Consider the following 14,976-nt stretch of genomic DNA (forward strand, 5'->3'; position numbering starts at 1 on the left):
CCCTCTGAGTGATAGTGCTGCCCTCCAGCATATCAAGTGCTGTCCCCAATTAGGTAACATCCCACAAATTTGCTGAGGGTGCACCCTGTCTCATCATCATGGTCACTAACAAAGGTATTTGGACAGAGTTGTCCCCTGTATCAATCCCTTAGGGATGCCACTTGGTTCTCCATCCACTTCTTGTCTCCTTATCTGCTCTATAAATCAGCAATTTGGCTACAAGGACACTGTGGGAGGCCACGTCAAAGGTGTTTTTAAAGTCAAGGTATACAACATGCACTGCTCCTCCCTTGTCCACACAGTCTTCTCATCACAGAAGGCAAATCAGGGTGTTTTGCCTTCAGTAAACCCATGTTGGCTTCTCCTAGCTACCTCTTTGTCTTTCGTGTGCCTGGACTCTAAACCAGAAAAGTGTACTTGTTCCTCTGTGTCCTCCATACAACTGCTTTCTGTTAATAGCTCTTGATAGTTAAAATGCTCCTTACCCCTTGGATGTTTCATATCAATACTTCTGTTAACTATTCTAGAAATACAAAAACTACTTGTCCTAAGCTTGTGGGCAGTAGACTCCAGATGTAATACTGAACTTGTCAGCTTGTTGACATAAATTTAAATCATAGACTCATAGAATGGTTTGGGTTGGAAGCGACCTTAATGATCACCTGGTTCCAACCCCCCTGCCATGGGCAGGGACACCTTCCACTAGACCAGGTTGCTCAAAGCCCCATCCAACCTGGCCTTGAACACTTCCAGGGATGGGGCAGCCACAACTTCTCTTGGCAACCTGTTCCAGTGCCTCACCACCCTCACAGTGAAGAACTTCTTCCTTACATCTAATCTAAATCTGCCCTCTTTCACTTTAAAACCATTACCCCTTGCCCTATCACTACACTCCCTGTGAAAGAGTCCCTCCCTGTCTTGTAGGCTGCCTTTAGGTACTAAAACTGGCTGTTATAAGGTCTCCCTGGAGCCTTCTCTTTTCCAGTCTGAACAACCCCAACTCTCTCAGCCTGTCTTCATAGGAGAGGTGCTCCAGACCCCTGATCATCTTTGTGGCCTTCCTCTGGACTGACTCAAGCAAGTCCATGTCTTTCTTATGTTGTGGGCCCCAGAGCTGAACACAGTAGTCCAAGGTGGAGTAGAGGGGGAGAATCACCTCTCTCAACCTGCTAGCCACACTTCTTTTGATGCAGTCCAGAATGCGATTGGCTTCCTGGGCTGCGAGCGCACATTGCTGGCTCACATTCAGTTTTTCATCTACTAATACCCCCAAGTCCTTCTCCGCAGGGCTGCTCTCAATCCACTCATCGCCCAGCCCTTATTTGTGCTTGGGATTGCCCCGACCCATGTGCAGGACCTTGCACTTGGCCTTGTTGAACTTCATGATGTTCTCACGGGCCCACCTCTCAAGCCTGTCAAGGTCCCTCTGGATGGCATCCCTTCCCTCCAGCGTGTCAACCGTACCACATAGCCTGCTGCTGTCGGCAAACCTGCCAAGGGTGCACTCAATCCCACTGTCCTTGTCACCGACAAAGGTGTTAAACAGGGCTGGTCCCAATACCAACCCCTGAGCTGGTCCCAGTACCAGCCCCTGAGGAACACCACTTGTCACTGGTCTCCACTGGGACATCGAGCCATTGACCGCAACTCTTTGAGTGCAACCATCCAGCCAATTCCTTATATACCGAGTGGTCTATCTGTCAAATCCTTTTCTCTCCAATTTAGAGACAAGGATATTGTGTGGGACAGTGTCAAACACTTTGCACAAGTCCAGGTAGATGATGTCTGTTGCTCTTTCCTTATCCAAATATAGCATGTATCAATAAATATGGCATTTCTTTTTCGGTTACCACAGCCTACACATGTTTATTTACAGGATTAGCACTTTTATACACAACTCTTTACTGATTTTTGTTCCTTACGTTCTCATTATATTTGGGCATGAGTAATGATAGAGTATGCTAGGTAGGTTTATTTGGGATTCATGTTAAGTTCTAGTTATAAAATAGATCTTTCTGTGTAAAAGTAAAATGCAATAAAAATGTTGAGGAACTGTATTTTCCAAATAAACTACATAATCAGGGCAAAAATAAGCTTATCATTACACTTTTTAAGTAATCAGTCTCATTAAGCAAGGAAGCATTACCATGGTGAACTGAATGTCAGTTCTGGTTGCCATATTTCTCAAGATCGCAGAACTGGTAGATCTTATCCTCTACTGCACAGATTTTGTTTATAGATTAAAAGAGGAAAACAAGCTTTTCAGCTTTTTCTTCTCCCAAGTGGTTTGTTACTTTTGAATGAACTAGTCACTGAATTGAAAAAGCTGAACAAACATGAAAAAGATATTATCTCTGCACCTGCAGAAGTAAAAAAAGAGTTTAGCTCTTCAACAACAGGTGTTTAACCAGTGACTTTCACCAATTCTGTTGCCTGACTTCCTTTGCATTTCAGCAGCAAATACTAACTGCTATACATTGAAAAATATGAATTTAAGTAATTGCAAGAACCTGTAAGATCTGACTTTGCTGTCTGAAGTTCAAATAAATCCAATGTACTTTTCTTTAAAAAAGTAAATATGAAGCACAGTTTTAATTTAAAAACACATTAAATATTTTATACCCACTTTGCACTGCATAGTTTGCAACTGTTGGAAATACTGCAGTATGTTAACACAATTTTTAGTTCTTTGATTTTTTTTTAAGAGGAAGGAAAAAAAAACCCCACGACCTTGCTGTGAAAAAAGCTGCAGAAGCACTTGCTGCCTCATCCCCCATAAAATCCAAGTGTGTGCTGGGGGCCAGAAACAGGAATGGGGTAGATGTGAATAAAATCAGCTTTTGATATTCAGGACTGTGTTGCAATAACTTTTGAGCAAACGTTGCTGGCTTAAAAAAGCTTCTATTTCATGCTTTTGCAATTCTAACACAGGTTTTAAAATTTCAAGCTATTCAAGCTGTAACATGTACAAAATCGTGCTTCAGTACCGCCAGTATGGTTCAACCTTGCCTCTTTGACTTGTTTGACATTTTTCCTACCTCAGACACAGCTCTGAACCAAAAAGCTGAAGATGCCGAACAATGCTTTTAAAGCTTACAAGATCGGTTTGCACTTGTAACAGTTTATTTGTCTCTGTCTTCCCTTAATTTTAAATGAAATTGCCTCCTCATTTATACACAGCCTAAGTTGGACAATAGAGAGAATAGTTCTAAACAGGAGCTAGAGATACTAAAACCCATACAACTGGGCATGGATGAATTTTATTTTCTGTTTGGCACATCTGTTAAGCACCTAGATCTGATGTGACATTGAAAGAGAAGGAATTGTTCCCTGTGGTATTCTGTACACTTGAGACCACTCTGGAGAGGTTTCCCTCTGCTGCTGACAGCAATTCAACTCTACCAGCCTATGCCAGTGGGTTTCCGACCTTGTTCTCTGTCTTCCACCTGGGCACATTGTGTACCCTTGGCTTCCTCTCCCTTCTCTTCACTATCTGAGAATTGATGGCTGAGACAGGGATGCAGCTATGTTGGAAAGGTTTTGGCAAAGTCAGGAAACAAAGCACTGAAAGCAAGAGCGAAGCCCATACTGAGTCCACCCAATCCAGGATCCTGGCTCCAGCAGTGGTTCTCAGCAGCTGCAGGCACCCCACTCTGCATCTCAGACCTGGTTCACACCTATTACGTCCTCCACTTTCGTAGAGCTACACCATCCGTTCTCATACTACTCTCCTGCTATATCCAGAAACTCCCACTGTGAATACCCCAACCAGGGCAGCCTTCATATCCCTCAAAACGCAAGTCAGTGGTCTAAGTGACTGCAGGCAACCCTGAACAGACAACAGCTGCTCCAGTATTTGCCACTCGTTTGTCCAGGTTCCCAAAGTGCAGCTGCAGCCAACGTTGAACTACAATGCTAGCAGAGCAAAGAGCCACCCACTGCATGGCTCCAAATACGGACCATACCAACTGGAGCAGAACAAGCACAGGAACAGTTGACAGGACTGAGGTGTTCATGACAGAAATCATCTCCCAGCTGTGTTTTAACAAAAACCACATTTGAGCCACCTGCAGACACATTCAAGGAGTTTGGCAGCCATTCAGGGGATGTGCTACTTTCTCACAGGAAGGTAGAATTAGAGTAAAAAATTTTTTTACAGGATATATACAACCCACTGATATTGGGCTGGCTATATATCTCTAACTTGAGTAACACCCATTCATTTCTCGCTTTTGACTGGCAGGGGAAAAGAGGGAAGGAGGTCCCCGGCCTAAATGAACACAGGAGACGCAGATAACAAGCACAAAGTTCAGCTGCTTTCTGGAGTGAGCAGCCCTCAGTTTGGGCCATATGAGGGCAGGAAACAAGTAAGCAAAAGCTCTTTTGTATACTGGTCACATATCCATATTACCCAACCCACCTGAAAAGCAAACATCCAAGAAGACAGAGCTCACTGCAAAAGATCCTGCTTTGCTCAGACCTTCCAGACTAGTCCCAGTTTTGAGAGGTCTCTAACCTTGTTTCAACTTCCCCCTAAATATTTAAAGCTAAAGTTGAACTGCCGGTGTTGAATCCAGGCTGTAACAGCTGTACTGAGAATCACTTGCTCTAGCTCGAAACCATGCTGACTCTAACGAAGGAAGATGGCCAAACATCTTGTCCTCTGACACACAGGACTCCACTTGCAGGATGCACAAGACAGTAGGGTATAAATGTTATGAGAGGGGATGGAAAAGAACTATGGAGCTGGGGGGTGCCCTTTCCAGAAACTGCAGCCTCTGCCATGCAGTGCCAGATGGAGTTGGTCTGCAGATCACAAGTGTGCATGTGTGGATGTGGCACTCGGATGGGAAGGTGAATATGTATAGATCAGCTTTGCCCTTCAGCTTACCATGCAACACATATACAAACAAACATCCAGCAAGGTGGGTCAGAGAACGGATAGGGACTCTGGTGAAGCCCTGCAGAAAAATGGGATGGAGATGAGGGGCAAATCGTAGAAGTCTCACAATGCATGAGAAGGGACAAAGCTGGATCAGACCCATACTGTCTCATTCTGCTAAGCACCAGAGGTGAAGGCTTAAGCATATTGCCCACTATAGTTGAAAAAAGTCATGCATATTATCAGGTACTTAAAAAGGCTGGCAAAAATTGTGAAGGAACAAAACAAGCAATCAGAGCTGAGGGTCTGATTACCGAAACCCAGAAATATCCTGTTGGAAAGCTGGCCTTATTTGCTGCAAATCAGTTTCAGCAGCCAATTTTAAGCTATCACACCAGCATGCTGTTATATGTAAGTTAATAGGCACTTACTATTGATGGTTTCTGCAGTGGCTGTTTAATTTTTAATCATATCCTTAATTTACTGTTTACGTTTTTATCTAATTAGAGTATGTGCATGTGTGTGCATCTGTGTGACGGACAGAACATGGAAAACTGTGTTTATTCAGAAGTACAATGCCTTGCTTTCTAAATGAGGAGATATGTGTGTCTCCTGCTTGAAATTTTTTCACACAGCATTCTTATTTTTCGGGAGAATGCCATCTCAGGCTGCTGTGCTATGTTGCACCATTCTGCTGTTAGAAATGGGCACCACTGACCTCTCTGTGTAATGCTGTACCTGGAGTTTGGAATTGAATGTCATTAAAATATCCAGTGCTAAGAAATAAGCAGTTTTACTGGCACTTTCCTGAACAGAAATCCCAGCATCCCTTTTCATCTGTAGATCAGACATGTAGGTAACACCCTGGGACACCCTCATTCTCCCCATCTCCCCTTATTTCAACCTTTCATTAGATTCCTACAGTCATAAAAACTAGATGCGCTGAAGGGATGGAAGATGGATCATTTATTTTTAAGCACTGGCAATTTTTTATGGTGATCAACAATAAAGTTCTCAATTACAGAGGGAGAGTAAATAAACTAAAGGATAGAGCTTCGAAGAGAGCTGGGTGATGACGGAAGGACAGAGGTTAGAACATCTCAGAGTCCAAGAGATGAGCTAATCACAAATAAAATGATATTACATTCCTATTACTACCTGACTTGCTGGTTGGTGTAATACCAGTGATTAAAAAAAATCAAAAAAGGAAAGCCAGAAATGCACTCAGCAGAGGCATAATTTGGTTGATATGGATCCTGGCAGAGCTCTCAGGAGGTGATCTGACACCCAGTGCAACTCCCTGTGCCTGCACCGTCCACATTCAGACTGCCTCCGGTCACAGGCTCAGCTGTACAGCAAATTAGGACAGGCAGTAACAGGACTGCACGCTCCTCAGACAGAGACTGCTCTCACTCCCAGCAGGCAGAGGCTGAAGGGAAAAGGCAGGACCCTTTCTTTCCCCCACATAGCATCTACTTTGAGGAGAGATGATGGCAGGTACCTGAAGAGCTCCACAGAAAAGATTTAAATGGAGGTGCCTGACCAGGACTTGCACCCTCCTCCTGCCATGTTCATGGCTCGGCACCTGGATACTCACATCCCACCGCAGCTGTATTCCCTGCAACCTTGAGAACTATGCTGAAAAACCCAGACTGGCATCTACTTTATTTTGCTCTCAGGAAGGAAAAAAAAAGATGCAATTCTATCCCTCTGCAATATAACACCTCCAATTTGATTTTTCTCTACAGCACGAGAAAGGTACAGATAGGAAATCGATATGTTCATAGAAAAAATAAACATCTAAAAGTTCCCATAAAAGGAAGAAACTAAAGGGCTATGGCTATAGATGTCTTAAGAGTGGCAGAACAGGTTGGATTAATGTCCTGAGGTAAAAGACTAACCAATAGAAAGGGATAAACTGCTTTTGGAGTAAATGCTACAGGTTACAGTGCCCTTTTTCAGAAGCCCATTGCACTCAGTAGCCAAAGCACGGGGCAGTTATGCACCCCTTCACACAGGAACTGTTCCTAAAAACACCCACCCCAGGGAACATTGTCGCTGAGTATGCACAGCCCTGCTCTCAAGGAACTGGACTCCCGTGGTTAAAACAAAAGCTGTCTGCATCAGTCAGGCAGCTCAAAAAGGCAGCTTCAGTTCTTGTTTTCTTCTTTGCCCCCAGGAGCAGGAACTTGCAGCAAGAAAGGAGGAGACTGTAATAAAAGGGAGACAGGAAGGTCTCCAGTAGGCTCTGAGTCCTAAAGATAGCAATGAAACTAGCACGAAGGGAAGGAGGAAGCCACCCTCCCACATAAGAGGAAACCCCAAAATAAAACCTTTTGGCAGATGGTAAAAGGCTTTAGCATTCAATAAAACAAACGAACTGCATGAGAATGCAAGAGAGCTTTAAGGGAGACACAGAAAGCCCAAACAAAAGACATATGAAGAAACTTGGGGTTTCAGTCATTCTCCTGCGTTACTATTTCAACTCATTTTTTGATAGGTTTTACCAGCTTTTCTATTTAATTGAAACTATGCAGTTTATGGTTTTCAAAAGACTTACACCTTTATTGCCTGTACTAATCAATCATATGAAAGGGAAGAAGTTTTCAGTAAATTTTCTGAATTATAAAGCAAAAGTTCAGTTCCCAATGAGCATTTCACCTGGGGCTCTCAGCCTGGTCCTGGCCTTCCTGTGTAAGACTGGACCCAGCTCCACAGAGGCAACAAAAGCCACAATCATAAAGTAGTAAAGATAATAATAATAATGGTTTATATTTGTATCAGGCTCAAGCACATCCAGATGAAAGGAAGAACTCAGAGGACTAGGATCTGTCTAACTGTAGTTATTAAAGCATTCACGTCTGAGAAAAACTGCCAAAGCACAGGTAAGTTATAACCCTATCCCAAGACAACATATAAAATGAGTCCTTGTCTGCTTCAGACTAAAGGACCATTTAAATTACAAGTAAGAAAACAACCCCCAAACCCCTTAACCCAGAACTTGTAACTCATTAATTTTAGCCTTTTTGGTTGGTGCTTTAATTCTACTACCAGTGAGCAGTAGTTAGCTCAGTGAAAAAAAAGGTTCGTAGAAAGTAATAGAATATGAAAGTCAATGTTATCAATTGTAGCAAAAAAAATCCATTTAAGGGCATAGCATAACCAAATTTTGCTAACAGGTACAGGTAAAGACAATAAAATTAATAAACTAAGGCAGTAGAAGACTGGTGTCAAATTAAAAGTGGGTAATGTCATTTGTTCTATGCTTCATGCTGAGAAGCGAAAAATGGGAAAAGCTACTTTTCCTCTATTTAATTTTAGCTATCCCAAATTAGATGGCGAGTCCTCCAGCTGACAGAGGCAGAAACCTCCAGAGGGCAATGCATTGCACCTATCATGGGCATCTGTTTTAGAAGGGCACAGATTATCTGTGGAGGTAGCTGTCGTTCTTCATTGATTATTTCAGTAATGCAAGCAATGAGTTCAACCAGACACCTAACTTTTAGCTGGCTAATGTAAGATGCAACAAAGACACTTCAAACTGCTCAAGCTAAAAGACAGTGTAGTCATTTTTATCTTTGATTATGCCATTTTAGCAAAGAACATGCATAAAAAGAGTAAGATAAAAGCAAGTTTTGTGGGTTTCATTTTCAATAGTGATTATGAAATTAGGATTGCAAACAACATAGGCAGTGCACATCATCAAAAGAGATTTTGAGACCAAGCAAAAATAGGCTTTATATAGTTAAGAAAAAATTCTGAAGAGAATTAAATATCAAAATTGTATTTTTGATACAATAAAATTGGCAAGGGATCATATTTTTCAATTTTAGAAAGACCTATGTTGGATTAGGGAACAGAACACTTATGTTTCTGTATTTGTGGTTTTAATTAAGTTACTAAAAAGGTTTATGGATTTGATCCAAAGGTCAGCAAAGTCATTGGTACCCTTCATTGATTTGAATGGGCTTTATAGTCTCATGCTGTAGAGGAAAAATGGGGTTGATCCTGTTCTCATTTTAACTAGTTTCACATTTCGCTGAAATCAATGGAGCATTACTCCTTCATTTGCCCTCACAAAACCAAGAGCAAAGTTGAGGTCTCAGATTTTCAAAGGGAGATAATGGGGATAAAACCAACCCATGGCTGGTAGTAGACATAAATTTACATTCTTCCTGGTAGAGTAGCTACTCTTGCTATTTGCTCACTGTGCTAGAATTGATACAGACTGTGTGCATGAAGAGTATGGATCAAGTTTTAAGTCAGCTAAAGACTTTCCCAAAGATGCTAGCCAAGTTAATTATAAGCAGCAGAAACTGAAAGAAGACACTAGCTTTAGATGCTCCTAATTCCTAGAGACATCCTTGATAGAAGGACTCCTCTCTTCTGGTCACAGCATCTGTTCACATTCCTCACCTAAATAGCCTGGGTTCTGATCATCCAGATCAAGAGAAAATACTGAAGAAATAAGTAAAATATATATTCTCATACCAGAATTATCATGTGATCAGCTAAGCCATGTAGAAGTACAGTAAAGTTTCCACAGTGACATTCCTGTTACTAGAGGGAATCAAAGAGATCTCAAGAATAGCAGTAATGGTATAATAAAGAAAAACATGAGTTGCTGACAAAGCAATGGTCACACATTTTAGTGCTTATCACAGCAGCTGATATTTAAGAAGGGAGAAAGAAAATTTATCAACAAACAATCCTAGCAAGCAAATATCAGTAAACAATAATAATATACTAGGAAGAGCTTATTAGGATTAGAAGAAAATAAAACACTGTTTTCATGATGATAGCTGAAAAAAACTCTGCACCTAAAGGAAAGATTTCTAGAAAAAGACAAAAAAACTCATAGATATCTCATTTTATGAAGATACATCCCAGCAAAAAGACATTTGTTACCTTGATGGGCTGTAAGGGCTGGCTGCTTTTCTATGACCCTCAAACAACCATGCTCCAGGTTTAAGTAGAGATCTACAGAAGTCAACAATATCAGTGGTTAGTGTCACAGTCAACAGCTGTAACAGAATGGATGGCAGCTGCACTGCTGGACGCATTAAAGCAATTCTTGAGTCTAGAGAAAGACACATTCAGAAACTACCCAGGTGACAACTGATTTGTCAGTGCAGCTTTAGAGGTAGGACTATCCCTCCCTTCCTCTTTCCTGTCCCTTTCATCTGAAATAGAGTTTGCTTGCTTCAAAGTCTTTAAAGTTTGCACCAAGAACTATAACTGCTGTGACACTGTGGGCGTGATCAGCGTAGGGAATTTTCAAAGGTCTATCTGCATCCTTATTGCCTGATGCTTTTAAAAGCCAGTCCGTTGTGTAAGACTATGCTGATTGCTCCTTCTGGCATCCAAGATTCTTTAAATATGGCTGGACCATCTTGGCACCTTATGACAGAAAATCACAAGGAATGGCTGAAAAGTGTTTCACATAGCTACACTCTCTGGAACAAGCTAAATAAATTCCTCACCAAACAACTGTAGTCTAATCAGCCCTTTAAACACACAGGCTAAAGGAAAATTAACAAAGGAAAACTAGAGCAGGAGATGCTAATCTCTTGGCTCAACTTTAACAACCATCCTCAGTTACTCAGGAGTTCTTAAAGGCATGAAAGACAAAAAGAAATAGAGTAAGAAAGAAGGCTTTCCTCTTTATTTTTCAGGAAGACTGGAATGACCTAACAGTTGAAAGAAAGAAGGAAATGTGATTATCCTTCCCTCTCCATCTCTACCTCTGACATATGCCGAAGAGGAAAGAAAACAAGAACCATAGAGCTTAGAGGACTTTGGAGAGTAAATTTTAACAACAGAAGCTTTGCATTACTGCTCCCTGAACAAAGGCATAATCAGTTAGTAAGAACCTCCTCTTTTTGCTTTCTTTCAGGTCTTTCTCTCAAAATGCAGGTCCTGGAAGTCCTACATATCAGTGTTCTCTCAACACAAAAAAGCCAAGAAGTAAACTTCAGAGTCTGCCAGCTGACATTACCAACAGTATGCCCCCCAACTAGTCTCAGTAAAGAATGAAAGAATATGGCAAAACTACTTGTTTCGAGGTCCAGGTACTGGAGTTGCTTCGACTCCATCTCACATCATCAAATGCCAGCTGATGGCAGCTGGGTATCCCAGATGAACTGACTGGGAAGATCCAAATCCTATTTCCAGTGGAAAGGACTCAAAACTTTAAGACCATGTCAATGTATATGCCTTCAGACTGCACTCAAGCTTGAAGCGGAACCTTGACATGCCTTTTTGTTCACATACAAAAGTCTCCAACGTGCTTATCCCTACAGTTCCTGAGGATGAGAGCTCTGGCCCTCTTGTGTGGTTGAATGAGTATGCCAAGGTCAGAGTCCTGACATTTTATACCAGGCTGTCTGGATATAAAATGATATGCGCATTCCTGAGCCTGGCTATTTTCTAATCAGGCTGTCTTCAGGTGGAAGTCATTGTACAAGCCAAATGTATGTCAACCAACTACTTTTTTAACGATGCGGATAAGCATAACTGAGAATAAGCTCTAGGATGTGGATGAAACCTTAGTGCGCTTGACGAGCTTCAGAACTGTGTGGCATTGCCATGTATATACTGCCTAAAACTCCACTCGTCATTCTGACAATGAGAAAAACAGTCGAAGGCTGACTCAATGCCCTTACAGATGACACCTGTGGAAAATTCTTACAGAGCTACTCACTGCAGATTTTCTCAATGTATCCTTGCTTTGTACAGGTAACTTTTATTAAATCAGGTGACTGGGAGGTACTTTTACTGATAAAAACTTCGAAGGTAACACATATATAACAGTATATATTTAAATTTTAGGATCACACAACACAGCTGTAGCTGAACTGCAAACAGAAAAATACTTTTTTTAAAAAACAGCAATTCCCTGCCACATTCCCATTCCCATTCATGTTGCAAATTAAGGCTGCTTTATTTATGCTGTCATCTGCTGGAATTAGCACTTAAAAAAAAAATTACAGGTGCTTTATGAGTACCTAGGCTGCACAGAGGAAAATCGGGTATTTTTGGAAAAGTGTTCAGAATTTTTTTAGAATTCAGAACTCCTTAGCGTCAAGGACCACAAGATCATTGTTAATACATTTCAATTTATTATTTTATAGGGAATCAATTTCAATTAAAATCCATTCAAATAGTGACTGGAAAAATTCTATAATATTGATCTTAAGAGGGAACCAGCATAGTTAAAATTATTAATCATACTTGAGCATGTCATAAAACACTGGGCTAGTACCCATGCTTTATGATCATGTCAAATAAAGAGTTTAAAAAAATCCACCCTTTCCTTTGTGGAAGATGCCAGAGATCTGCATACTGCTTAGTAATAAAGAAACAGTTCATAACACTGCTGACTGCCTATGTATAACTAAGTAAATGAAGGTGCTTTATCATATGAAGCATAAAAGCCATTAAGAGTAAACTTTTATTTGAATAGAACCACATTCATTTTTAAAATTACATTACAGAAAGGCTTTTAAAGAATGTGAACAAAAAAGAGAAGCTCTTAAATAAAACAGGTTCTTTTTACAGAACTTAGAAAAGCAACTTTATAAAGGCATAAAAAGGAGAGGGTTTTTCTCCCACCTCCCTTCAATCTTTCCAGTAATTATAAACCTTTATTGCACAGGCCATAAATGCTAGTAACAACAGGAAGAAAAATGCTTTTGAACTATTTGGCAATGTTCACCTTCAGAGATTCAAAACAGCAAAACTTTATTTTACATTTTCAAAAAGGCTTTAAGTGACTTTCATGTTTGTTAGAAGTGCCAATATGGTGAAACACTTTGCAAACAGAATGCATCCAGGCACGCATCAGCAACACCAGTTTCATAAAATGAGAAAGATGGTGTTACCAAAGAAGAGGGCAATTCATCCAGCTTTCAGACCAATTTTTTTCAGCGTAGGAGTTTACATCTAGGCATAGGGAGTGGGAATTGATCTCACCTAAGTTTAGTCATCTACCATGTAGACATATACATCTGGCAGCTATCCTGAGCTTCTGTAATAATCAATGGAGAGCAACAGGCACAATTCATCTGATGTGACTGGTGTACCTGAAATAGAGAGGATGTGTAGCTACTACTGCACGCACGCCATAGTAGGATTGCTTAGAGTCTCTGTGGAAGGCAGAAGATACCCAAATGAAGGCATGCCCAGTTAGTCTTTGGCACTTTTGGCACCACTGAGGCTGCCAGTGACTATATTCTAGTTTGTAAAAACACTCATTGTGAACAACTTGTTTCATGACAGAATGAGACAGATGCTCAATGGATACCAAAAGAATTAGGCAGGGAAGTACTCTTCCTAATGCAGCAATTCTGGATGCTGGGGAGCCCAGGGAGATGGGACCACAGAGTGGGGCCAGGATTCTGGGCTCTGCCTAAACAACGTCTGCTATGGTCGGAGGCAGAGTACTGGGACAGAGGGATATGGATCCAAATGAGAATGGCATTTCTTATCTTCTTATTTCCAATGCTAGCCACTCAGTTTGACCATAAAGGTGTTAGTTGATGAAGACAGCCAGGTTTTGAACCAGAAGCCCAGCAGTCAACACTTCTATGTACTTTCTAAGGGGTCAGAGGTATAGTAAGGGCTCCAATTTCCTCAATTCTTATATAAAACAACTACCATCCCTAATTCTATTCTATGTCTGATTTCTGGAAAAATCTCCTTAGAAATGACAAATATGTTACATTGTAAATGGCACCATCTTACAATATGTGGACTTGATTTATTTAAACTCTGTGTGAAAGACTGTACCTATTCCTGGAATCCCTTTCACCAGCCTGTTCTTTTTGGCTGGGTGAAAACAAGTGATTTCTACTGGCACCGATCACAAACAGCTGTTGTTAAATCACAGCCTCTGACTGCTCAAAACTTCCCTATTCAGTTGAAAGTCTCTCATGACTGGCTGCAACACAAACAGCAATATTTTAATTCTTTTTAAACCTTGAGCAAAATTGTTTTTTCTCTTTCCAGTTTACACGAGAGGGGAAATACTTACATATATGTATGTGTGTGTGTGTATGTAACAACTATTCATCAAATATGTAAGACAGTTTTGGGTATGCATTAGCTCAGAAGGACTAAACTTTCCAGACCAAATTTTCCAGTAGACTGGCTTCTGAGAAATTTGAAAAGCAGGAATGAAAAAAAAAAATCAACATTAATAAAATAATAAGAAAACCAGACAACTGCAATCGTGTCCTTGCAATCATACAAAACAGCTAATACTACATTCCCAGTAGACTGAGTTGCAGTATTATTTATAGAAACACATAAAAATGCAAGCACATCATAATATTATACAGCTAAAATCTTGCCATAGAAGTTCATCAATACAAATTTCATAGTTGCATACATGTTTCCTTATTCATATTCCAAACTAATATACTACACATATTGAAGGACAATTCTGTGCTAAACCTATCCAGAGTGCATTACAATGTATTGTCCAGTGTATTGGAACTTATTTTACCTGTCAGCTGAATCACTCAGTTATTTGGTATGAATATGTATTAGCATCAGAGCAATAGCTAAAAGGTAACTAACAGAACCATAGTAATTCAATGGTCTACCAGGGACCATTGATTGCACTGCAAAGTATATTCTTCACGTTAGAAACCAGGCACATGAAATTCAAATAACTGATGCCATAGATGGAATTTGATATTTATCGTCACTGATGCATGTATTTTAAACATTTTATCTGCGCTCAAATACACACTCCAAATACGATATTCTGCTTCAGCTAAAACAAATGAAAACTATAGAGAACCCCTCAGTGCATACTTGTAACCTGAAAAAAATGATCTTCAGAAGTCTTAACAGTGCCTAAAGTCTGAAATACCTCTCAGGAACAACCATGGTTTTGGACTCCAAAGCCCACGTCCTCTGTAAGTGCCAAAAATGTCCTTGACTGCGAGTGGGAAAAATACAACAAAACCTGCTCTTTTGTAGTCTAACGGATGGTAGCAAAGTCATTTCACAGTCTTGGAAGAGCAGTGTTAAGTACAAGTGCTATGATTCCTACAGTGGTACAGGAAAAAAGGACATACAATGGA

General features: G+C 40.6%; 1 protein-coding gene across 4 annotated transcripts in view; it reads right to left on the minus strand.

The window, feature by feature from the left end:
* Positions 1 to 14,976, minus strand: part of SAMD12 (sterile alpha motif domain containing 12) — a 188,882-nt gene that overhangs the window by 80,529 nt on the left and 93,377 nt on the right. For 2 of the 4 annotated variants that reach the window (XM_049824954.1, XM_049824980.1), the window contains one exon: positions 9,791 to 9,862. The exons of the other annotated variants lie outside the window; for them this stretch is intronic. In XM_049824954.1, the coding sequence (XP_049680911.1) occupies positions 9,791 to 9,862 (72 nt within the window). The remainder of the gene's footprint in view (positions 1 to 9,790; positions 9,863 to 14,976) is intronic. 4 annotated transcript variants of the gene reach the window in all.

Source organism: Accipiter gentilis, chromosome 2 (assembly GCF_929443795.1).
Source record: "Accipiter gentilis chromosome 2, bAccGen1.1, whole genome shotgun sequence".
NCBI lineage: Eukaryota > Metazoa > Chordata > Aves > Accipitriformes > Accipitridae > Astur > Astur gentilis.